Source organism: Fusarium fujikuroi, chromosome FFUJ_chr06 (genome assembly GCF_900079805.1).
Source record: "Fusarium fujikuroi IMI 58289 draft genome, chromosome FFUJ_chr06".
Lineage (NCBI taxonomy): Eukaryota > Fungi > Ascomycota > Sordariomycetes > Hypocreales > Nectriaceae > Fusarium > Fusarium fujikuroi.
The window spans coordinates 3,288,642-3,306,345 of NC_036627.1; the positions used below are offsets into that span (position 1 = coordinate 3,288,642).

Sequence of the window (17,704 nt, forward strand, 5' to 3'; positions counted from 1 at the left end):
TAAATTACTGTATTATTTAATCGTTAATTGACCAAATAAAACAATGTAGAATAGAACATCTCTTCACAAACAATTCATGCCCAAGACCCCTCATGTCAGTGCAACCCTTAATGCGGAGCCGAAAAGGCAGCGGAAAAAGGTGGAGGTGAGTGTGTGTGAGACTGTGACCGCCAGACGAGACTGCATAAACCCTTGCTCCTGATTGACTTGAGGCGTTATGATTTGCCTGGTGGCTTCTGAGCGGTACCAACAGACTGGAACTGGTCCCCTCTTTAGTCATCTGGGGACAGCCACAATTTTTGTTTGTGCTGTATTTTTGGAGAGCGATGGACTTTTTCCAGATTCTCGGTAGCCATGCCATCACAGTCACAGTCACAGTCACCGTGATATACAGACAGACATTGCCAGCTGATAGAAGTGATGATATGATATGATATGATGAGGTTTATATGCTAGTCATGAGCACGCTAGAAAACTGTAAAAAAGTGACAATCCCTTCCTAACATCATTAATAGGCGTGCATATTTCTCCTCTTTTTTTCTTGATAGCCTCCCCTTCGCTGTCGTTCTCAGTATGGAGTAACTTTTTAGTCTCTTCGGAATGGATTCTCTCTAACCCAACTTGGTCTGGTCTTAACGTTTACCGTCTCTTTTTTAAAAAGCAACTCAACTGACCTTTGCTCTACTCTACTTTACCTGCCCTGAACCCTTGATCAGTCTTTCTCTTCAACTTGACTTTTTATATATCGATGCCACGGGGTCTCATTGTCATCAACACCAAAGCCAAGATATCACCACGCATCGGCCTAGCTTCATCTTCCATTGACTTACACGGCCCCTAAGCTTATGGCGCCTTATCCGCTATAAGGTTACTGACGTCAGGTCGATCTACGGAGGAGAGCGCCATCCCGCTCAATCTCACCTTAGCGTCTTCCACTCCCTGACTATCTCCTGTCCTACTTCAACGGCTCAAACTCTCTCTGTTTAATGTTTGTTTCTGACTTCAACACTATAAAATCTCTGTTGTGTCGACCCTCGATCATCACCCGCGGTATGCGCATACCCCTGTAAATGCGCTCACGATAATGAACTCGCCGCCAAACTCATTCTCTCGTCAATCCGGCGATTCTCCATCCTCCAAAACCCCCAACCCGAAAGACGGCGCCGGAAAAGATCAACATCTTGTGTCCCGCCACATGGTGCCCCCTTCGCCGGCGTCTTCGACGACATCTCCATTGGCTGTAGGCTCGGCCCACGAGGCGGCTCTTATACAAAGCATTGAGCGAGGCGATTATGCGACCGACGACGACGAAACACGGAGTCTGACCGACAGTATACGACAACACATTATAGAGGGTGGTTTGCGGTATCATAGGTACGGATGAATACGAACCGTCCTTGCTCAATGGCTGACAGAAGATCACAGCTACCATGCCGGGAAATACCTTTTCCCTAACGACGAGGCCGAGCAGGATCGAGAGGAGCTGAAGCATAATTTGACTGTGTACCTGTGCGATGATAGACTCTTCTTTGCGCCAATTGAGCAATTGTTGGAAGCAGGAGCGGAATGTCTCGACCTCGGGACTGGAATAGGAAAATGGTGCATTGACCGTGAGTCTCACCTCAAGAATTTCATACCAAACCGTGAGTCTAATTGCTGACCCGAATAGTTGCCGACATGTACCCCAACTCGCAATTCCACGGCATGGACCTTTCCCCTATACAGCCGGACTGGGTCCCGGAGAATGCTATGTTTGTTGTCGACGACATAGAGCACGAAGCTGGTTGGACCTATGGAGACGAGACCTTTGACTACATACATATACGCCACACAGTTCATTCCATACAAGATCGAGAATTGCTCTGGGAGCGAATCTGGAAGTATGGCATTTACTCGCCTTTATATGATCGCAAGCTGACCCTCACACAGACACTTGAAACCAGGGGGTTACGTGGAAGTACAGGAGTTTAACTACATCGCAGCTTGCGACGACGACTCATGCGATGGTCCGTACGCTTGGAGGGACTATTGCAAGTATCTCCATCAAGGGATGCTAGCGCTCGGCACAGATCTCCACGGCATCACTCACGTAGGGCACGAACTACACGAAGCAGGCTTCGAAAACATCACAACCAAAGCCTACAAGTGCCCACTAGGTCCATGGGCAAAGAAGAAACGACTTCAAGAATGTGGCCATGTTTTGAGAGACGTCGTTATGTTGTCGCTCCATGGTATATCTCGAAAACCGCTTCGTGATGGTCTCGGCTGGACAGCGCTCCAGATCGAGATGTTCCTTATCGAAGTTCGAAAGTCATTGACTCAGGAAGTCAATGGCTTACCCAAGTTCCATACTTATTTCCCTTACTTAAACATTCACGCCCGAAAGCCCCTGATTTCGCAGAGACCGATCAGGGAGGACGCGTGAGAGCCGGGTGTTGCTGGAGACACCACGACGCGGAGCATATACGACATTGCATATTTCATAACGATTGGACGAGACATAACTTCATCAGCATGAGAAAGCATCAACACAAATGGGAGCATGGCCTGGCGTTTGACGGATTGCATAAGAAGGCTAATTAGAGCCGTGATAAAACATCACTCACAAGGCGTAACTGAGCAATTTTTCATTTTTTTCTTCTTTCATTCATGGCTAGGCAGCCGACACAATAAATAGCCGGAGAAATACTATCATAAATTATGAGATCTTCAAAATCCGGTAATATAATGCAAACTCAGCATGCGATGGTCAGCAGCAGCCCTAAGTCCGAAAACCTTAGATCATGTAATATGACTTGATCCAAGCTTGTAATGAGATCTAGTATGTTTCAAGCTGACTAGAATATCTTTTACTCAACTCTTCGTGACATGTCATATGATATTCTCAGATGATCACAAGAACAGATCCTATTCTGACCTGCTGTCATGCTCAACAGCCCAGAGATCACCAAATCGACTTCCCGGCGTCTCGACGAGTTCCCTTGGCCCACCAGACTCTACAACAGTACCCCTGTCCATAACAATAACTCTGTCAAAGAAGTCCATTACCATCTCAAGCCGATGAGACACCATGACAATCGTATAATTCTCGAATTCTTCACGAATAATCTCTTGCATAGCCCTGTCTGTGACTTTGTCGACACTGCTGCTCACTTCGTCAAGCAACAGCAATCCACCTCGCTTCTCACCCCCAGCAAGGCGATCGCGCACTCTACGGCGAAGGATCGCTCGACCAAGACTGAAGAGCTGCTTTTGTCCAGCACTGAGGTCTTCGGCGCTCATACCAGCGTTGAGGCTGCCTTTGTCTTGGACAAAGCCTGATAACCGCACTGTGTTAAGAACGTTGAAGCATTCTACGTCCGTGGCTGCCTTGTAAGGGTCGATGTTATCTTTGACAGAGCTGCCATCAGGAAGAAATACTGCGTCCTGGGGAATGCAAATGACGCGCTTGCGCAAGGTGGCGCGGTCTATTTGATGAAGGTAAATGTCGTCGATCATCATGTTCGAATCGCAAGAGGGGAGAGGATCGATGAGACGTAGGAGGAGAAGGATCAGAGTTGACTTTCCACTTCCTGTACGGCCACAAATTGCTACTTTCTGGCCGGGCAAGATGTCCAGCTCGAGATCACGTAGTGCCAAGGCAGAAGTAGCTTCGTCTTGCTCGTTGCTAGGAGAATCGTAAGAGGCAGAGACCTTGTGAACTTGTATGCTGCCACTACGAGGCCAGGTCTCAGGGGGCTCGATGACTTCGCCAGGTTTGTTCTCTGTCTCAACAGTTTCGCTGAAAGACCTTAATCGGCTCACAGCACCTAGTGACGTCTCAAGAGAGGTGTAACTAGTAATGAGGTTTGACAAGGCTTCACTGAAGGTCAAGAGAGAGATCAGACTGGCGCCAGTCAAACCTGCATTGGTTCGAAGCTGAGTTGCAAGAGCAATAAGAAGAACGGCGGTGCCTGTAACGATGAAGTGAAGCAACGTGGCGAGCCATTGTTGAATCATTGCCAGGAGGTACGCTGGGCGCTGGGATGTGTCGAGAAGTTTGTTGCTGTGGGCAATGTCAAATTGTTCCCACCCAAAGGCCCGAATAGTTGCAACACCTTTGATTGTGTCCGTGAAATGTGTACTAAAATGAAGAGTTAGAACTTCGATATCGGCTCGTAGCAAACCAACACTTACTACAATGGGCTTTTAGCCTCAAGGTCGAGGAGTCGAATCTGGCGAGAAGTTTTGAGATAAAAGCTCTGGATAAAGTATAGAATACCCATCAAAAAGGGGTACCCAACTGCGAGATATGGCGACGCGGTAGCTACAACGAATGCAGTGCCAAATGCATTAGAGACGTCCAGGGAAAAGTTGGTCAGGGCCAGTGGGAGCTCCATATCCAGAAGAGTCATATCTTGTGAGAACAGGTTCGTCACAATACCGGTGTCAGTCTTTGAGAAGAACCTCAGCGGCGCAGAGATAACAGTCAAAATTGCGCGCTCGTGTAGTTCAGTACCTGCCGATGCAGTCATCTTGATCAATGTTGTAACTCCATTGCAGAACAAGAAGACCATATAGCCAGCTCGCAGCATACCATAGATACCTACGTAGAAGGCAAAGGATCTGTTAAAAGCGTCTTCAGCCCAGAATTTGATCCAAACACTAGAAAGACTATTACAGACACCGGTCAACATGCCCGCCACGGCGACGATGATAACTGGCCAGAAGCCAACGCTCTTGAAATAGTGCTTGTAGATGGAGAAGTCGCCTTGTTGTCGTGCCTTATCTTCCGCCACTGATACGTCCTGAGGAAGCATTATAGGGACAGTGGCAGCAGTGACTCTTGTCATTGGCTTTTCATCATCCGAAGAAGAATCCGTATCTCTGTGCTTGACGCCGAGGCTGTGAACATACTTTTTGTTCTCTATCAAGTCCGGGAAACTCCCCTCTTCGATGACTGTACCATTACCAAGAGCAATTATATGGTCTGCCAGAGGTAGGTTCCTGACGGAATGTGTACAGATGACCACGGTGACGTTGCGTCGACGAGTGATACCCCCTGGTCCAAATACACGTCTAAAGAGCTCTGATTCAGTATCCAGGTCTAGACCACTTAGGATATCGTCGAAAATCATCAGATCAGCTTCAGAATATAGAGCACGAGCAACCGAAAGACGCTGCTTTTGACCGCCACTCAGCATAATCCCATTACTGCCAATCTTTGTATCATGACCTTGTGGTAAAAGTATAACGTCCGGTGCGAGCATAGTAGCTTCCACGATTTCGTCGTACTTGGCCTGATCAAAAGCGCAATGGCCAACAATGTTTTCTCGGAAGCTCGCATTGTAAAGAAAAGGGGTTTGTTCACAGTAGCCGATGCGATGCGATGGTATATACGTTCTGATGGTCCCTGAAGCGACAGGCAGCTCCCCAAGTAAAGCCTTACAGAAGGTAGTCTTGCCAGATGCCACTTCGCCCACCACTATGGTGAGTTTGTGGGCCGGAATAGAAGCACGTATTTGACTCAGTGTCAATTTCTCACCTCCCCATCCGAAGCAGCCGTTCTCAACAGAAAATGCTACATCGTTGGACGGGTTGGATGGACCTTTCTCGGCAATGGAAGCAGTTTCATGGATTCGGAAATCGTGGCGTGGATCTGCAGCAAGGAATCTTTGCACTCGAGCCATGCATGTCAGGGCGGCAAAAATGCCCGGAAGGCTCTGGAAAAGACCTATGACGGGAGTAGTGAACAGGAGTATGTATGATAGCGAAGTGAAGAGTGTGTTCACAGTCAAGTTTGTGGACGTGAATGCAAAGGTAACGACTGGAGAGATGCAAATTGGGAAGAAGCCCAGCACGGCAGCGCTTATCAACAGCCAGCGATAACTATTCCCAACCTTGATCTCCCCAACGCGGAGCGTCTGTATGAGATCTGCAACAGGTCCAGCAATACCTGAGATTTTGTAGAGTTTCATCTGGGAGATGGCGTTGGCAGTCAATCCCACTCTATTCTGGATCTTCGCCATCCATATGCTCTGCCTCTTGCCAACGAACGTGACTAACCAGGACAGCAAAAGAGCGCAAACACCGATCACGACAAGCGGAGAGAGGAACGCTAGACCGATCTTCCCATGCAGAAGCCAGCAACCGATGGCTACTTCTATACTGTTTGCCCAGATATCATGAGCTGTCCCAGCACCCCTGATAATGCGTTCGACATCAGCGCTCATAAGCGTCAAAGCAGCAGAATCATCAGCGGCCGTGATCTTCATCTGTGTTGTCTTTTGGTAAATCGCAGCGACTAGGCAGCCTCGAATCATATAGACGGCTTTTTCCTGGTAGTAGCCGTAGAAGGCGGAAGAAAGTCCAATGCCTGCGTAAATGAGGAATGCTGCGCCGATCAACCCGTAACCCATATTTTTCGTCGCTGGCGTCTCGGGCATCTGCAGGTACTCAAGAGTAGCATCGATGAAGACGGGCTGGCAGAATTTGAAGGCGATGAGGGCAACGCGAGGGGCAATTGGGAGGAGGAACGGGCTGATGAGTGTTCTGGCCAGGTCCTTCAGAAGTCCAGACTTGAGCTCTCGGTCGTATCTATGCACCCTGATCCTTTTGACAAACTGGTTATACAATTTGCTGGAAGCCATGTTCTCGTCGAGGGGATAAAGGTCATCTATAACCAAAACCCCTCGATATCCTCTCATGAAAAGCTGGTTCAGCCAGGCGAAAGCACCAATGCTGAATATGCCGCTCGACTCCTCTGGGCTATGCTCATCAGCATTCCAGTGAATCCATTTTGTTTTAGGAATCGTCTCGAGACATAGAATGATAGCTTTGACGACGACAGACGCAGTAAACAGGCGGGGCTGAATGTCATGGTGAGATGCAAGCCATGCCGTTCTCGTTTGCACAATGTCAAACAGAAGCGTGAGCAATATGTAGACATTGAGCAAAGTCGACGGTCTTCGGGCACAGGAGTGCTCGAATGAGGATAAAATGACCGCTAAGAAGGCGGCGGTGGCTACAAGGGATGACCCAGCAATAGAGAGGCCGTGGACAACGCCTGGGGCCCCAGTCGCGATGAGAATTAGAACCGCAACCTGAATAATCGCATAAACGGCCAGAAATGCCTTTTTTAGTCAGTATCAGCTCGAAATTCGCTTTCCCAGACTCACAATCTTAATCGACTGAAGAACGATACCTCCAACTATCCTTTCGCGCTGCAATAAAATGGCTATGCGGGCAACAGCTGCCGCGACGAACACCGCAGTTGGTATAATTGAGAGGAATATGCGTTCGAATTTCTGGGTGAAGTCGAAATCGCCTCGACATCCCCGAACACCAGGTCCCCAGGAGCCATCATTTAGGCAAGTTGAGCTCATTTTGCGTGATCTTGAAGGGGGCAGACAGATAAGAAGCGAAGTCGTTGCCTTTTAATGCATGTCGCTCATGTCAAAAGTTCCTCTTGGGCCTGTCAGACGGCAAAAGATTGGCCGATTGAGTGATAGCCAACATCATGGAAGGCCAAAATTACGCGTTGCACACGCGGACAAAGACACCGCATTTTGCATCACCGCATTGATGAGAGTTCGTAGGCAGGTAACACGTGGACTCCAACTTGTTGAGGTTGATGTGATGTTTAAGTTGAAGCATTCGTAGGTTCTATTGAGTAACGTAGAATGACGACAGCGATCAAGCTCCTGCCGTTTTAGGAAAGAACACAGCTTCATACCCAGGAAGATGCCTCTTGCTTGACCTGAATTCAAGCAACGTCATCCTACTACCGAATAATTGTCTGCTAAGACGGGTAAAAATATACATAAAGTCTCTTCAAAATTCATCATTAGAATGACTGAAGTTTAGAAGATATTGTTCTAAAGTCCTGTAAACTGAGATCAGGTTCTGGCCTCATTCTCATCTTCAGATTCCCGTGCAACGTTCTCTTGCTGCGCCTGTCTCTGAAATCATCGCTGTCAATTAGAATTGTAGAAGCTAGCAACTGGCTTTTGATAGAGAAACCTATCGATACCACACACTCTGCAACAGAGGGAGAGTATCGAAAGGACCCATTAGATGCTACCAAACATCATACGCCAGCTCTGAATGCGATTCCCAATTGATAGGTCCAGGTTTGGGTAATGCTTACACTAGCAACCAAGCTCAGGATGCGTTCAAAGATTTGTCGAAAAATCACAGGTGAAGAGCGAGGATGAAGTGAGGAGGGCAACAGTCACTTGGCTGAAGCCTGAACCCGAGTACGATGATGGAAGCTTCGTATATCACCAGAATTAAAGATCTTATCACAAGGGACACTAAACTTAAAAGGCCATTTCACATCAAGATCCTGACATGATGTACTCCATAGAGCTAAAATTACAGCAACTATCCGTATTCCATAAAACTCTATGAATCTTCTAAATTATTCGGCAGAACCTCTTTGACAAGGGAGGCGGAGTTTCACTCGGCCGATGGCGGCGGACGAAGAACGGACTAGAAACCGGACAGAGGCGGAGATCGTCGAAAATCGCAGTAAACCGGACGAGACCTCTAGGAGACTGTCCCCTGAAACAACGCTCCCAATAATTTAAGTCATTTAACTTAATTTAAGTCTAACCCCCCGACTTATAAGTCAGGAAAAATCGCTATAATTTAAGTCTATAAAGGTCCTAACTTATAAGTCTATAAGTCTATATATTAAAAATAGTAATATATAAATATCTTTTATTTTTTCTAATTTTTAGGCCTTTTTTATAATAAAAATAGTAGATTTAAAGTAGGATTTTTAATATTAAAAATCTAGCCTAATTAAACCTTAATAAAACCCCTTACTTCCTTATATTAATTTTATATTATATACTAAAAGAGCTAGCTTTTTATAATTATTACTAAATTGCCTTTTTAACCTCTTTTTTAATTATATTTTTTTTATAATACTATAATAATATTAATATTACTATTATTAATATCTTTTCTAGTATTATTAAAAATATTAGTAATTAAATTTTCCCTATCTTAAAAGCCCTCTTTAATTGCCTAATAGCTTAAGGCAATTTCCCTATTTAAAAAGGGGCATTACTTTAAGCTATTTAACCTCTTAATACTTTACTGTAATTAATACTGTTTTATACTAAAAAAATAGGTATATAAAGTTATACCTTACTGTAGCTAGGTCTTTAATTACAGTTATACCCTTATATTAACTGCCCTCTATTATTACTACCCTATTAGTATAGCCTTTTAGCTCTATAAGATATATAATATTAAGGATAACTTTATAGATAGATTATATAACTTTTTTTAGGCTTCTTTATTATATAATAAGCACCTAAGACTAGCCTATAATATCCTTAAAGCTAAAGGCAGTTTTAAAAGGCTAATATTATTATTACTATAGCCTTTATTATAGCTATCTATAATATAGGCCTTTAAAAATATCTCCCTTGCCCTCTTAATTGCCTTATCTATTAAAAGCTTTTATTACAGTCTTCTTAATTAAATTATTACTATAGCTATCCCTCTTAATATTATTATATATATCTATTTCTATAGCCTTTTATTAATACTGCCTAAAATTATTAAAGCAGCCCTTTTAAAAAGTAGGACTATAGTTTAAAATTAGCTCTTTATATAATATATTAAAAAAAGAGCCCTTATTATAGAAAAGCTTCTTATAGCCTTATCCCTTATTAGCTTATCCTTTAACCTATAGATCTCCCTAAATAGCCATACTATTCTAAAAGTATTTACCTATTATATTATAGTAGTAAGATTTCTAACCTATAAGGTTATTACTTTCTATAAGCTTAAAGAAGCCTATTTTAGTAAAAATTAGGCTATTATTATTAATAATATATATAAGACCTTTAATCTCCTTTTATATAAGCTTAGCTTCTTTACTTTTAATAATATTAAATTAAATACTATATACCTTATAGCCCTTTTTTATAGGCAGCTAAGTTACTTCTTATTATACCTAATTAATAAGTAAGTAAATATTTATTAACTTTAGTATTAAGGTTATATTATTAATCTTATAGCTAAAGCTTTACTTCTTACCCTTTAGTTTTCTACTTAATCTACCCCTAATTATATAAATAACTATAAGGAGTTATAGTATACCCTAAAGGCAATAAAGAAGCTATATAATATTATTTAATTTATATAAAAAACACTATAATGCTATAAGCTTTAGTTATAATATATATATAAAGCCTATAAAATAGAGAATACCTTAAGCTTTAATAATATATCTCTTTATATTTAGCTATAGCCTAATTAATAAATAAAATAGAATTTAATATTAATAATAATTAACTATACCTTTAGCCTATAGGCTATTATTAACTAATTCTATATCTATAGCTAAAATAACCCTAAACCTTTAAAGAGAATTCTAAAAAGAGATATTCTATACCTAAATAATTAGGCTTATTTATATTAAATTATAAATATTTTATATCCCTTTAAAGAAAAGACTAAAAAGCTTAAAGGCTATAAGAAAGCTATAGTTTTATTTATTATATATAGCTATAAAAAGCTATATATATACCTCTATAATTACTATAGCAATCTCTTTATAGCTATAGCTTTATTAAGCTCTTTAAATCCCTTTCTGCTAAATCCCTTACCTTTTTATTCTTCTTTAATAAATTAAGCCCTACCTCTATAAGCAATAAATAGTTAGGCCTATAAGGCTATTACTAATACTATAAATAAGCTATATATCTATAGAAAGAAGATTATCTTATTACTAGTCTATTAGGCAGTAATAATCCTTTATCCTAATATATAGCTAAAATTCCTTATTTATTTAATTAATAATAAGATTAAGGTTAAAGCTATTTATATATACTTTAAAGCCTTTTATATTAAAAATTAAGAGGTTAGAAACCTTTAATCCCTTTAGTTACTTACTATATAAAATATAGTCTCTTAATTTAATAAGATTAATAGTATTTCTACTGCCTTCTATATAAAATAAATAAGGCTATATAGGATATCTATTATTAAGCTATTTTAATATTTAATAGAAAAAGTTAAGTAAATTAATTATAGACTAATTAAATAATAGAGATAATATAAATATATCTATTTTATATTATTAAAAATAGCTTATAATATTTTATATATATTAACTAAATTATTAAATATAGAGAGGTTATTTAATTAGGCTAGAATAATATTATTAAATTAATATTATAGCCTTAATCTAAAGGTAATAGAGATAATATAATACTTAAGAAGCTAATTATAGAAAATAGATAGGGCTATTTCCTATAGCTATTATACTAAAATCTTATAAGTCAGTTAATTTAATTCAAGCCTAACCTTTAAAATATACCTTAATTTAATTTACCTTCCCCCCTAATTTAAGCCCCTAAAAAAGCCGGCTTAAATTGAGTTGTTGGGAGCGTTGCCCTGAAACGCAGCTTATAGGTGGGTCTCGCCGGTCAATCCCTGTTCAGATTGATTAGAGGAATGACAAGGATCCGCTGCCATGTGAAGCTGAGATGTCATATCATGAAAAGAGTGATCGTGAATGTGAATCTCCAAACGATCTTGGTAAGATGATCTCATCGCGGGGAGATTCATCCGATCACTGTAAAGCTCTTCAGATTGAACTGCATTGCATTGCAATATTAACAAAGAATCAATGTGTCACGCCGACGCATGTCTTATAACCTCTTGGCTGGCCGACGTCTGTACTATTCCATCTTTGGCTATGAATCGAAATGATCGTAAAGTGCTGAATCAAAGCAGCCACTCAAAATCGTATTCTCGGACTTAAGGTACCGCGCCGGGGCGAGAGTCGACGAGATTTCTTAACCGTTGCCCTTTTTTAGCATTTGGCGTTTCCACTGTTTTTTCTCCACAGAGCGAGATTGGGTGGATATGATACCCGAGCTTTGGGTTTCAATGTTGCGTTGCAGTGATGAACTCAAAACGTTGACACGGCACCTGAGTCCGAATAAGTCTGTGAACGAGAGAAACAATTCATTATCAGATCCAAATTTTGTAGAGAATAGCTCTTTTTCATCAGTTCAGAGACCCCCACAACCCGAGATTTTCGGATATACACGCCTAAAACTCGTAAGCAGAGTTAAATAGTCCCCCTAGCTTCCCCGTCGGAGGGTGTCAATCCTTTACCTTATTTCACTAAACCAATCAGACTCTTTCCCACCTCGGCCTTGGGGGAGGTTCTTAGCCGAGATGAGTCAAATCCTGCGCATCTGCCCCACGGCGCTGACTTACTCGTCCACTTGACTCAGGTGGAAGTTCCTTGTCTGAAGCAATTCCCAGCTGGTGGAGCCGACTTAACCCCTGCCCCTACCTGCGGACATTTACAACGGACGCTTCGTGTTGTTGATTGGTAATGCCGGATCAAATTGTTCCAAAGGAGAATATAGACCCATTTTAACTTTTTTGGCTGCACGCACCTTTGTTGACTTATAGTGCGGGATGTCGGCATCTTTTTCCCATGCGCCCTCTCTCTCTCTTGTTTGTTAACGGTGAGCCTGTGATCAAACACATTGGCTGCTGTATCATATAACTTTTTATAATAATCATTCTTTATTCCTCTAATTCTTCTAATTAATACGCCATTTCAACTGAGTTCGTCTTAGTGTACTACTCCTTTTCGCGACGGGTGACCTTGGGCTCCCAGTAAAAAACGACTTACACGCACGACCCAACCGATATAAGTCACCATGGCGGAAAAAGACCTTGGAAAGGCTGAGGAGGCCATTGCTGCCAACCATCACACTGAGCAGGCTGATCCTGCTTATCGCAACTCTATCGATACCGACTCGACACGCCACGGCCCTGCTGAGCAAAACAACGGTGGCGTATCTATTGAGCAAGCTGAGGCTGAGTTCGCTGAGCTTCAGAGAGAGTTTACTGGTGTCTCGAGAGCTAGCAGAAGGAAGAGCAGAGCTAGCGTCGGCGATCCTGAAAAGAACACCCATGCTGAAGATAATGAGGTCGAGTCCATCTTTGATCTTGAGGCTGCTCTTCGCGGCGGTCTTGATCGGGAGAGGGAGGTTGGCATCAAGTCCAAGCACATTGGTGTCTACTGGAACGACCTGACCGTCAAGGGCTATGGTGGCATGTCCAATTTTGTGCCTACCTTTCCCGATGCCTTTGTGAACTTCTTCGACGTTATCACCCCTGTTATCCGAATGCTCGGCCTCGGCCCCAAGCCTGAGCAGGTCGCCCTTCTCGATAGGTTCAAGGGTGTTTGTAAGCCCGGCGAGATGGTACTTGTTCTAGGCAAACCCGGCTCAGGATGTACCACATTCCTCAAGACCATCGCCAACCAGCGCTGGGGCTACACCGCGGTTGAGGGCGAGGTCCTGTACGGAAAGTGGAAGAACACCGAATTCGACCAGTACCGTGGTGAAGCTGTATACTCTGCCGAAGACGACATTCACCACCCCACCCTTACTGTTGAGCAGACCCTTGGCTTTGCTCTCGATACGAAGATGCCAAAGTTGAGACCTGGAAACATGTCCAAGCAGGAGTTCAAGGAGAGTGTTATCACCACGCTTCTCAAGATGTTCAACATTGAGCATACCCGCCACACCATCGTTGGTGACCATTTCGTCCGTGGAGTCAGTGGTGGTGAGAGAAAGCGAGTCAGTATTGCAGAGGCTATGATCTGCAGTGGTGCAGTCTTCTCGTGGGATAACTCCACTCGAGGTCTTGACGCCAGTACCGCTCTCGATTTTGCTAAGTCCCTGCGAATCCAGACCAACCTGTACAAGACCACCACTTTCGTCTCCCTGTATCAGGCTTCCGAGAACATCTACAACCTTTTTGACAAGGTTATGGTTATTGACGGCGGCAAGGAGGTCTACTTTGGCCCAGCTGCCTCTGCCCGTAGCTATTTCGAGAGCCTTGGCTTCGCCCCTCGTCCCCGCCAGACCAGCGCCGACTACCTGACAGGCTGCACGGATGCCTTCGAGAGGGAGTACGCCCCGGGTCGCTCCGAAGAAAACACCCCTCACGACCCTGAGACTCTCGAGCAGGCCTTCAAGAAATCCGATGCTTTCAAGTCCTTGGAAGCCGAGATGGCTGAGTACAAGGCTTCTCTCGCACACGAAGAGGAAACGCATAACAACTTCCAGCTCGCTGTGAAGGAGGGAAAGCGTGGAACATCCAAGCGTTCAGTCTACCAAGTTGGCTTCCATCTGCAGGTTTGGGCCCTTATGAAGCGCCAGTTCACTCTCAAGCTGCAGGATCGATTCAACCTCTTTGTTGGATGGTTCCGCAGCATCGTTATCGCCATTGTCCTCGGAACCCTCTACCTCAATCTCGGAAAGACTTCAGCTAGTGCATTCAGCAAGGGAGGTCTGCTCTTTGTAGCCCTTCTTTTCAACGCTTTCCAGGCCTTTTCGGAACTCGCTAGTACTATGACCGGCAGAACGATTGTGAACAAGCACAAGGCATATGCGTTCCACAGACCGTCAGCTTTATGGATTGCCCAGATCTTCGTCGACCAGGTTTTTGCTGCCTCGCAGATCTTGGTCTTCAGTATTATCGTGTACTTCATGACCAACCTGGTCCGAGACGCCGGTTCCTTCTTTACATTCTATGTTAGTATCTTCCCGCAGCGGTATTGGATGTTGTGACATAAACTAACTCATTTTGACGCGGTAGCTCATGATTCTGTCGGGAAATATTGCCATGACTCTATTCTTCAGAATCATCGGCTGCATATCGCCAGGCTTTGATCAGGCTATCAAGTTTGCTGTTGTTGTAAGTTGATCTTGAATCTCCCATCTATTGTCCTTACACGAGACTATTCACGGGTGTGGCGCAAGTGCGCCGACTTGTGGATCGAACGTGGTTGGTGGATTCAATACCACATCACCAAGATCAAACATCACGATGAGGCGGAACATAGGAAACTGGAGGCCTGGGAATCGTTCAATTGCTAACCATACCCAGGTAATCACATTGTTTGTAGTCACGTCAGGCTACATCATCCAATATGAGCAAGAGCAGGTCTGGCTCCGATGGATCTTCTGGATCAATCCCCTTGGACTGAGTTTCTCGGCAATGATGATGAATGAGTTCAAATCCTTGGAAATGACCTGCACGGCAGACAGTCTGATCCCCGCGGGCCCCCAATATACCGATATCAACCACCAAGTTTGCACGCTTGCTGGCTCGAAAGCCGGTACCACCCTCGTCTCTGGCAGCGACTACGTTGCTCAAGGCTTCTCTTACCATGTCGGAGATCTTTGGAGGAACTGGGGCATTGTCATGTCCCTTATCGTCTTCTTTCTGATCCTCAACGTCGTCCTCGGAGAATTCGTCAACTTTGGCATGGGAGGAAATGCTGCCAAGGTCTATGCTAAGCCCAACAAGGAGAGAAAGGTTCTCAATGAGAAACTCGCGGCTAAGAAAGATAGTCGCACCAAGGACAAGTCCAACGAAGAGGGCTCCGAAATCACCATCAAGTCTGAAAGGGTACTCACTTGGGAGAACCTCAACTATGACGTTCCTGTACCAGGAGGCGAACGCCGACTTCTTAACAACGTCTTCGGTTACGTTCGCCCAGGTGAGCTTACCGCTCTGATGGGTGCCTCCGGTGCCGGAAAGACTACTCTTCTGGATGTCCTCGCAGCTCGCAAGAACATTGGTGTTATCTCCGGAGACATCCTCATCGACGCTATGAAGCCAGGCAAGACCTTCCAGCGATCCACTTCATATGCCGAACAGCTCGATGTTCACGAGCCTACTCAGACCGTCCGCGAGGCCTTCCGTTTCTCTGCTGAACTCCGGCAGCCATTCCACGTGCCTATGGAGGAGCGCTATGCCTATGTCGAAGAGATCATCTCCCTTCTCGAGATGGAGTCCATCGCCGACGCTATCATTGGAACCCCTGAATTCGGTCTTACCGTCGAACAGCGAAAGCGTGTCACTATCGGTGTCGAGCTTGCTGCCAAGCCTGAGCTGATGCTTTTCCTCGATGAGCCCACTTCCGGTCTTGACAGTCAGAGTGCCTTCAACATCGTCCGCTTCCTCAAGAAGCTCGCTGCTTCAGGCCAGGCTATTCTTTGCACTATTCATCAACCCAACGCCGCTCTGTTCGAGAACTTCGATCGTCTTCTTCTGCTCCAGCGCGGTGGTCGCACCGTTTACTTTGGCGATATTGGCAAGGATGCTCACGTTCTGCGAAGCTATCTCAAGAGCCATGGCGCTGAGGCTGGTCCTACTGATAACGTTGCTGAGTACATGCTTGAAGCCATTGGTGCCGGAAGCGCTCCCCGTGTTGGAGACCGTGACTGGGCCGATATCTGGGAGGATAGTGCAGAGTTTGCTGATGTTAAGGAGACCATCATTCGACTGAAGCGCGAGCGTCAGGCTGCTGGTGCCGCGGTCACTGTCAACGATCCTGAGCTGGAGAAGGAATATGCTTCCCCTTTCAAGCATCAGATGATGGTTGTTTGCAAGCGCATGTTCCTGTCTTTCTGGCGATCCCCTGACTACATCTTCACTCGAATCTTCAGTCACGTCGCTGTCGCCCTCAGTAAGTTTTGCCCTAAGTCTATCCTAAATTACCGTAAAACTATAGGACTTAAGCTAACCTCTTATAAGTCACTGGTCTCATGTACTTGAACCTCGACAACTCTCGTTCGTCACTGCAGAACCGAGTCTTCATCATGTTCCAGGTTACTGTTCTGCCCGCTCTCATCATCACACAAGTCGAAGTCATGTTCCACATCAAGCGAGCTCTCTTCTTCAGAGAGCAGTCATCAAAGATGTACTCGCCCTTTGTCTTCTCCTCATCCGTTGTCCTGGCTGAGTTGCCCTACTCGATCATGTGTGCGGTCGCTTTCTGTAAGTTCTCAAAGCCAACAATCTGCGTGATCCATTACTCACACATTTCAGATCTCCCAATTTACTTCATGCCCGGACTCCAGACCGAGCCTTCTCGAGCAGGATTCCAGTTCTTCATTATCCTAATCACTGAGTTATTCTCAGTCACTCTGGGACAGGCCCTCGCCAGTATCACCCCCTCACCCTTCATCTCAGCGCAATTTGATCCATTCATCATCATCAACTTCGCCTTGTTCTGTGGTGTTACGATCCCCAAGCCTCAAATTCCTGGTTTCTGGCGTGCCTGGATGTACCAACTGGACCCTTTCACCCGTCTGATCAGCTCGATGGTCACAACTGCCCTCCACGGTGTTGAGGTTGTCTGCAAGCAAAGCGAACTCAACCGCTTCACTTCGCCTTCTAACAGTACTTGTGGAGAGTACATGGAGCCCTTCTTCGCCAATGGCGGTCGTGGCTATCTTGTTAATGACGACACAAGGGACTGCGAGTATTGCGCGTACAAGGTGGGCGATGAGTTTTACAGTACCTTTGATCTCTCTTTCAACAATCGCTGGAGAGATTTGGGTATCTATGCTTGCTTCATCGCAAGTAACTTAATCATCATTATCTTGGCGGTACGTAATTCTGTTTGAGCACCATCCTTGAGAACGATTGCTAACTTCTATTTCAGAGCCGCTTCCTCAACTTCAACCGACGCTAAAGAGCAAAGACGTTAATTATAGACGATGTGATGGGTTTGCAAGATTTGTGACGGGTACGATGAAAACTTGACCATAGACTATACATAGAGAGGAACACTAGTTACCTCATTTAATACATAACTTTGCCCTCACTTAAGGCTTTCTCATCCTAAATCTTTACCTAAACTTCTACA

At 44.5% G+C, this 17,704-nt stretch overlaps 3 protein-coding genes; 2 read left to right on the forward strand and 1 right to left on the reverse strand.

Moving 5' to 3' along the window:
- Positions 1–1,084: 1,084 nt before the first annotated feature.
- On the forward strand, positions 1,085–2,425 carry FFUJ_06336 (related to methyltransferase; the record flags this gene model as incomplete). XM_023579649.1 has 4 exons in its annotated part: positions 1,085–1,374; positions 1,426–1,610; positions 1,670–1,880; positions 1,930–2,425. The coding sequence occupies 4 exons, from the start codon at positions 1,085–1,087 to the stop codon at positions 2,423–2,425; spliced, it is 1,182 nt and encodes a 393-aa protein (XP_023432449.1).
- A 482-nt stretch (positions 2,426–2,907) lies between these two features.
- FFUJ_06337 (related to multidrug resistance protein) lies at positions 2,908–7,364 on the reverse strand (the record flags this gene model as incomplete). XM_023579651.1 has 3 exons in its annotated part: positions 2,908–4,123; positions 4,177–7,112; positions 7,158–7,364. The coding sequence occupies 3 exons, from the start codon at positions 7,362–7,364 to the stop codon at positions 2,908–2,910; spliced, it is 4,359 nt and encodes a 1,452-aa protein (XP_023432450.1).
- A 5,325-nt stretch (positions 7,365–12,689) lies between these two features.
- On the forward strand, positions 12,690–17,530 carry FFUJ_06338 (related to ABC1 transport protein; the record flags this gene model as incomplete). XM_023579652.1 has 6 exons in its annotated part: positions 12,690–14,576; positions 14,641–14,739; positions 14,932–16,519; positions 16,588–16,830; positions 16,882–17,444; positions 17,501–17,530. 6 exons carry the CDS (start codon positions 12,690–12,692, stop codon positions 17,528–17,530), a joined length of 4,410 nt encoding a protein of 1,469 aa, XP_023432795.1.
- Between the last annotated feature and the right edge of the window lie 174 nt (positions 17,531–17,704).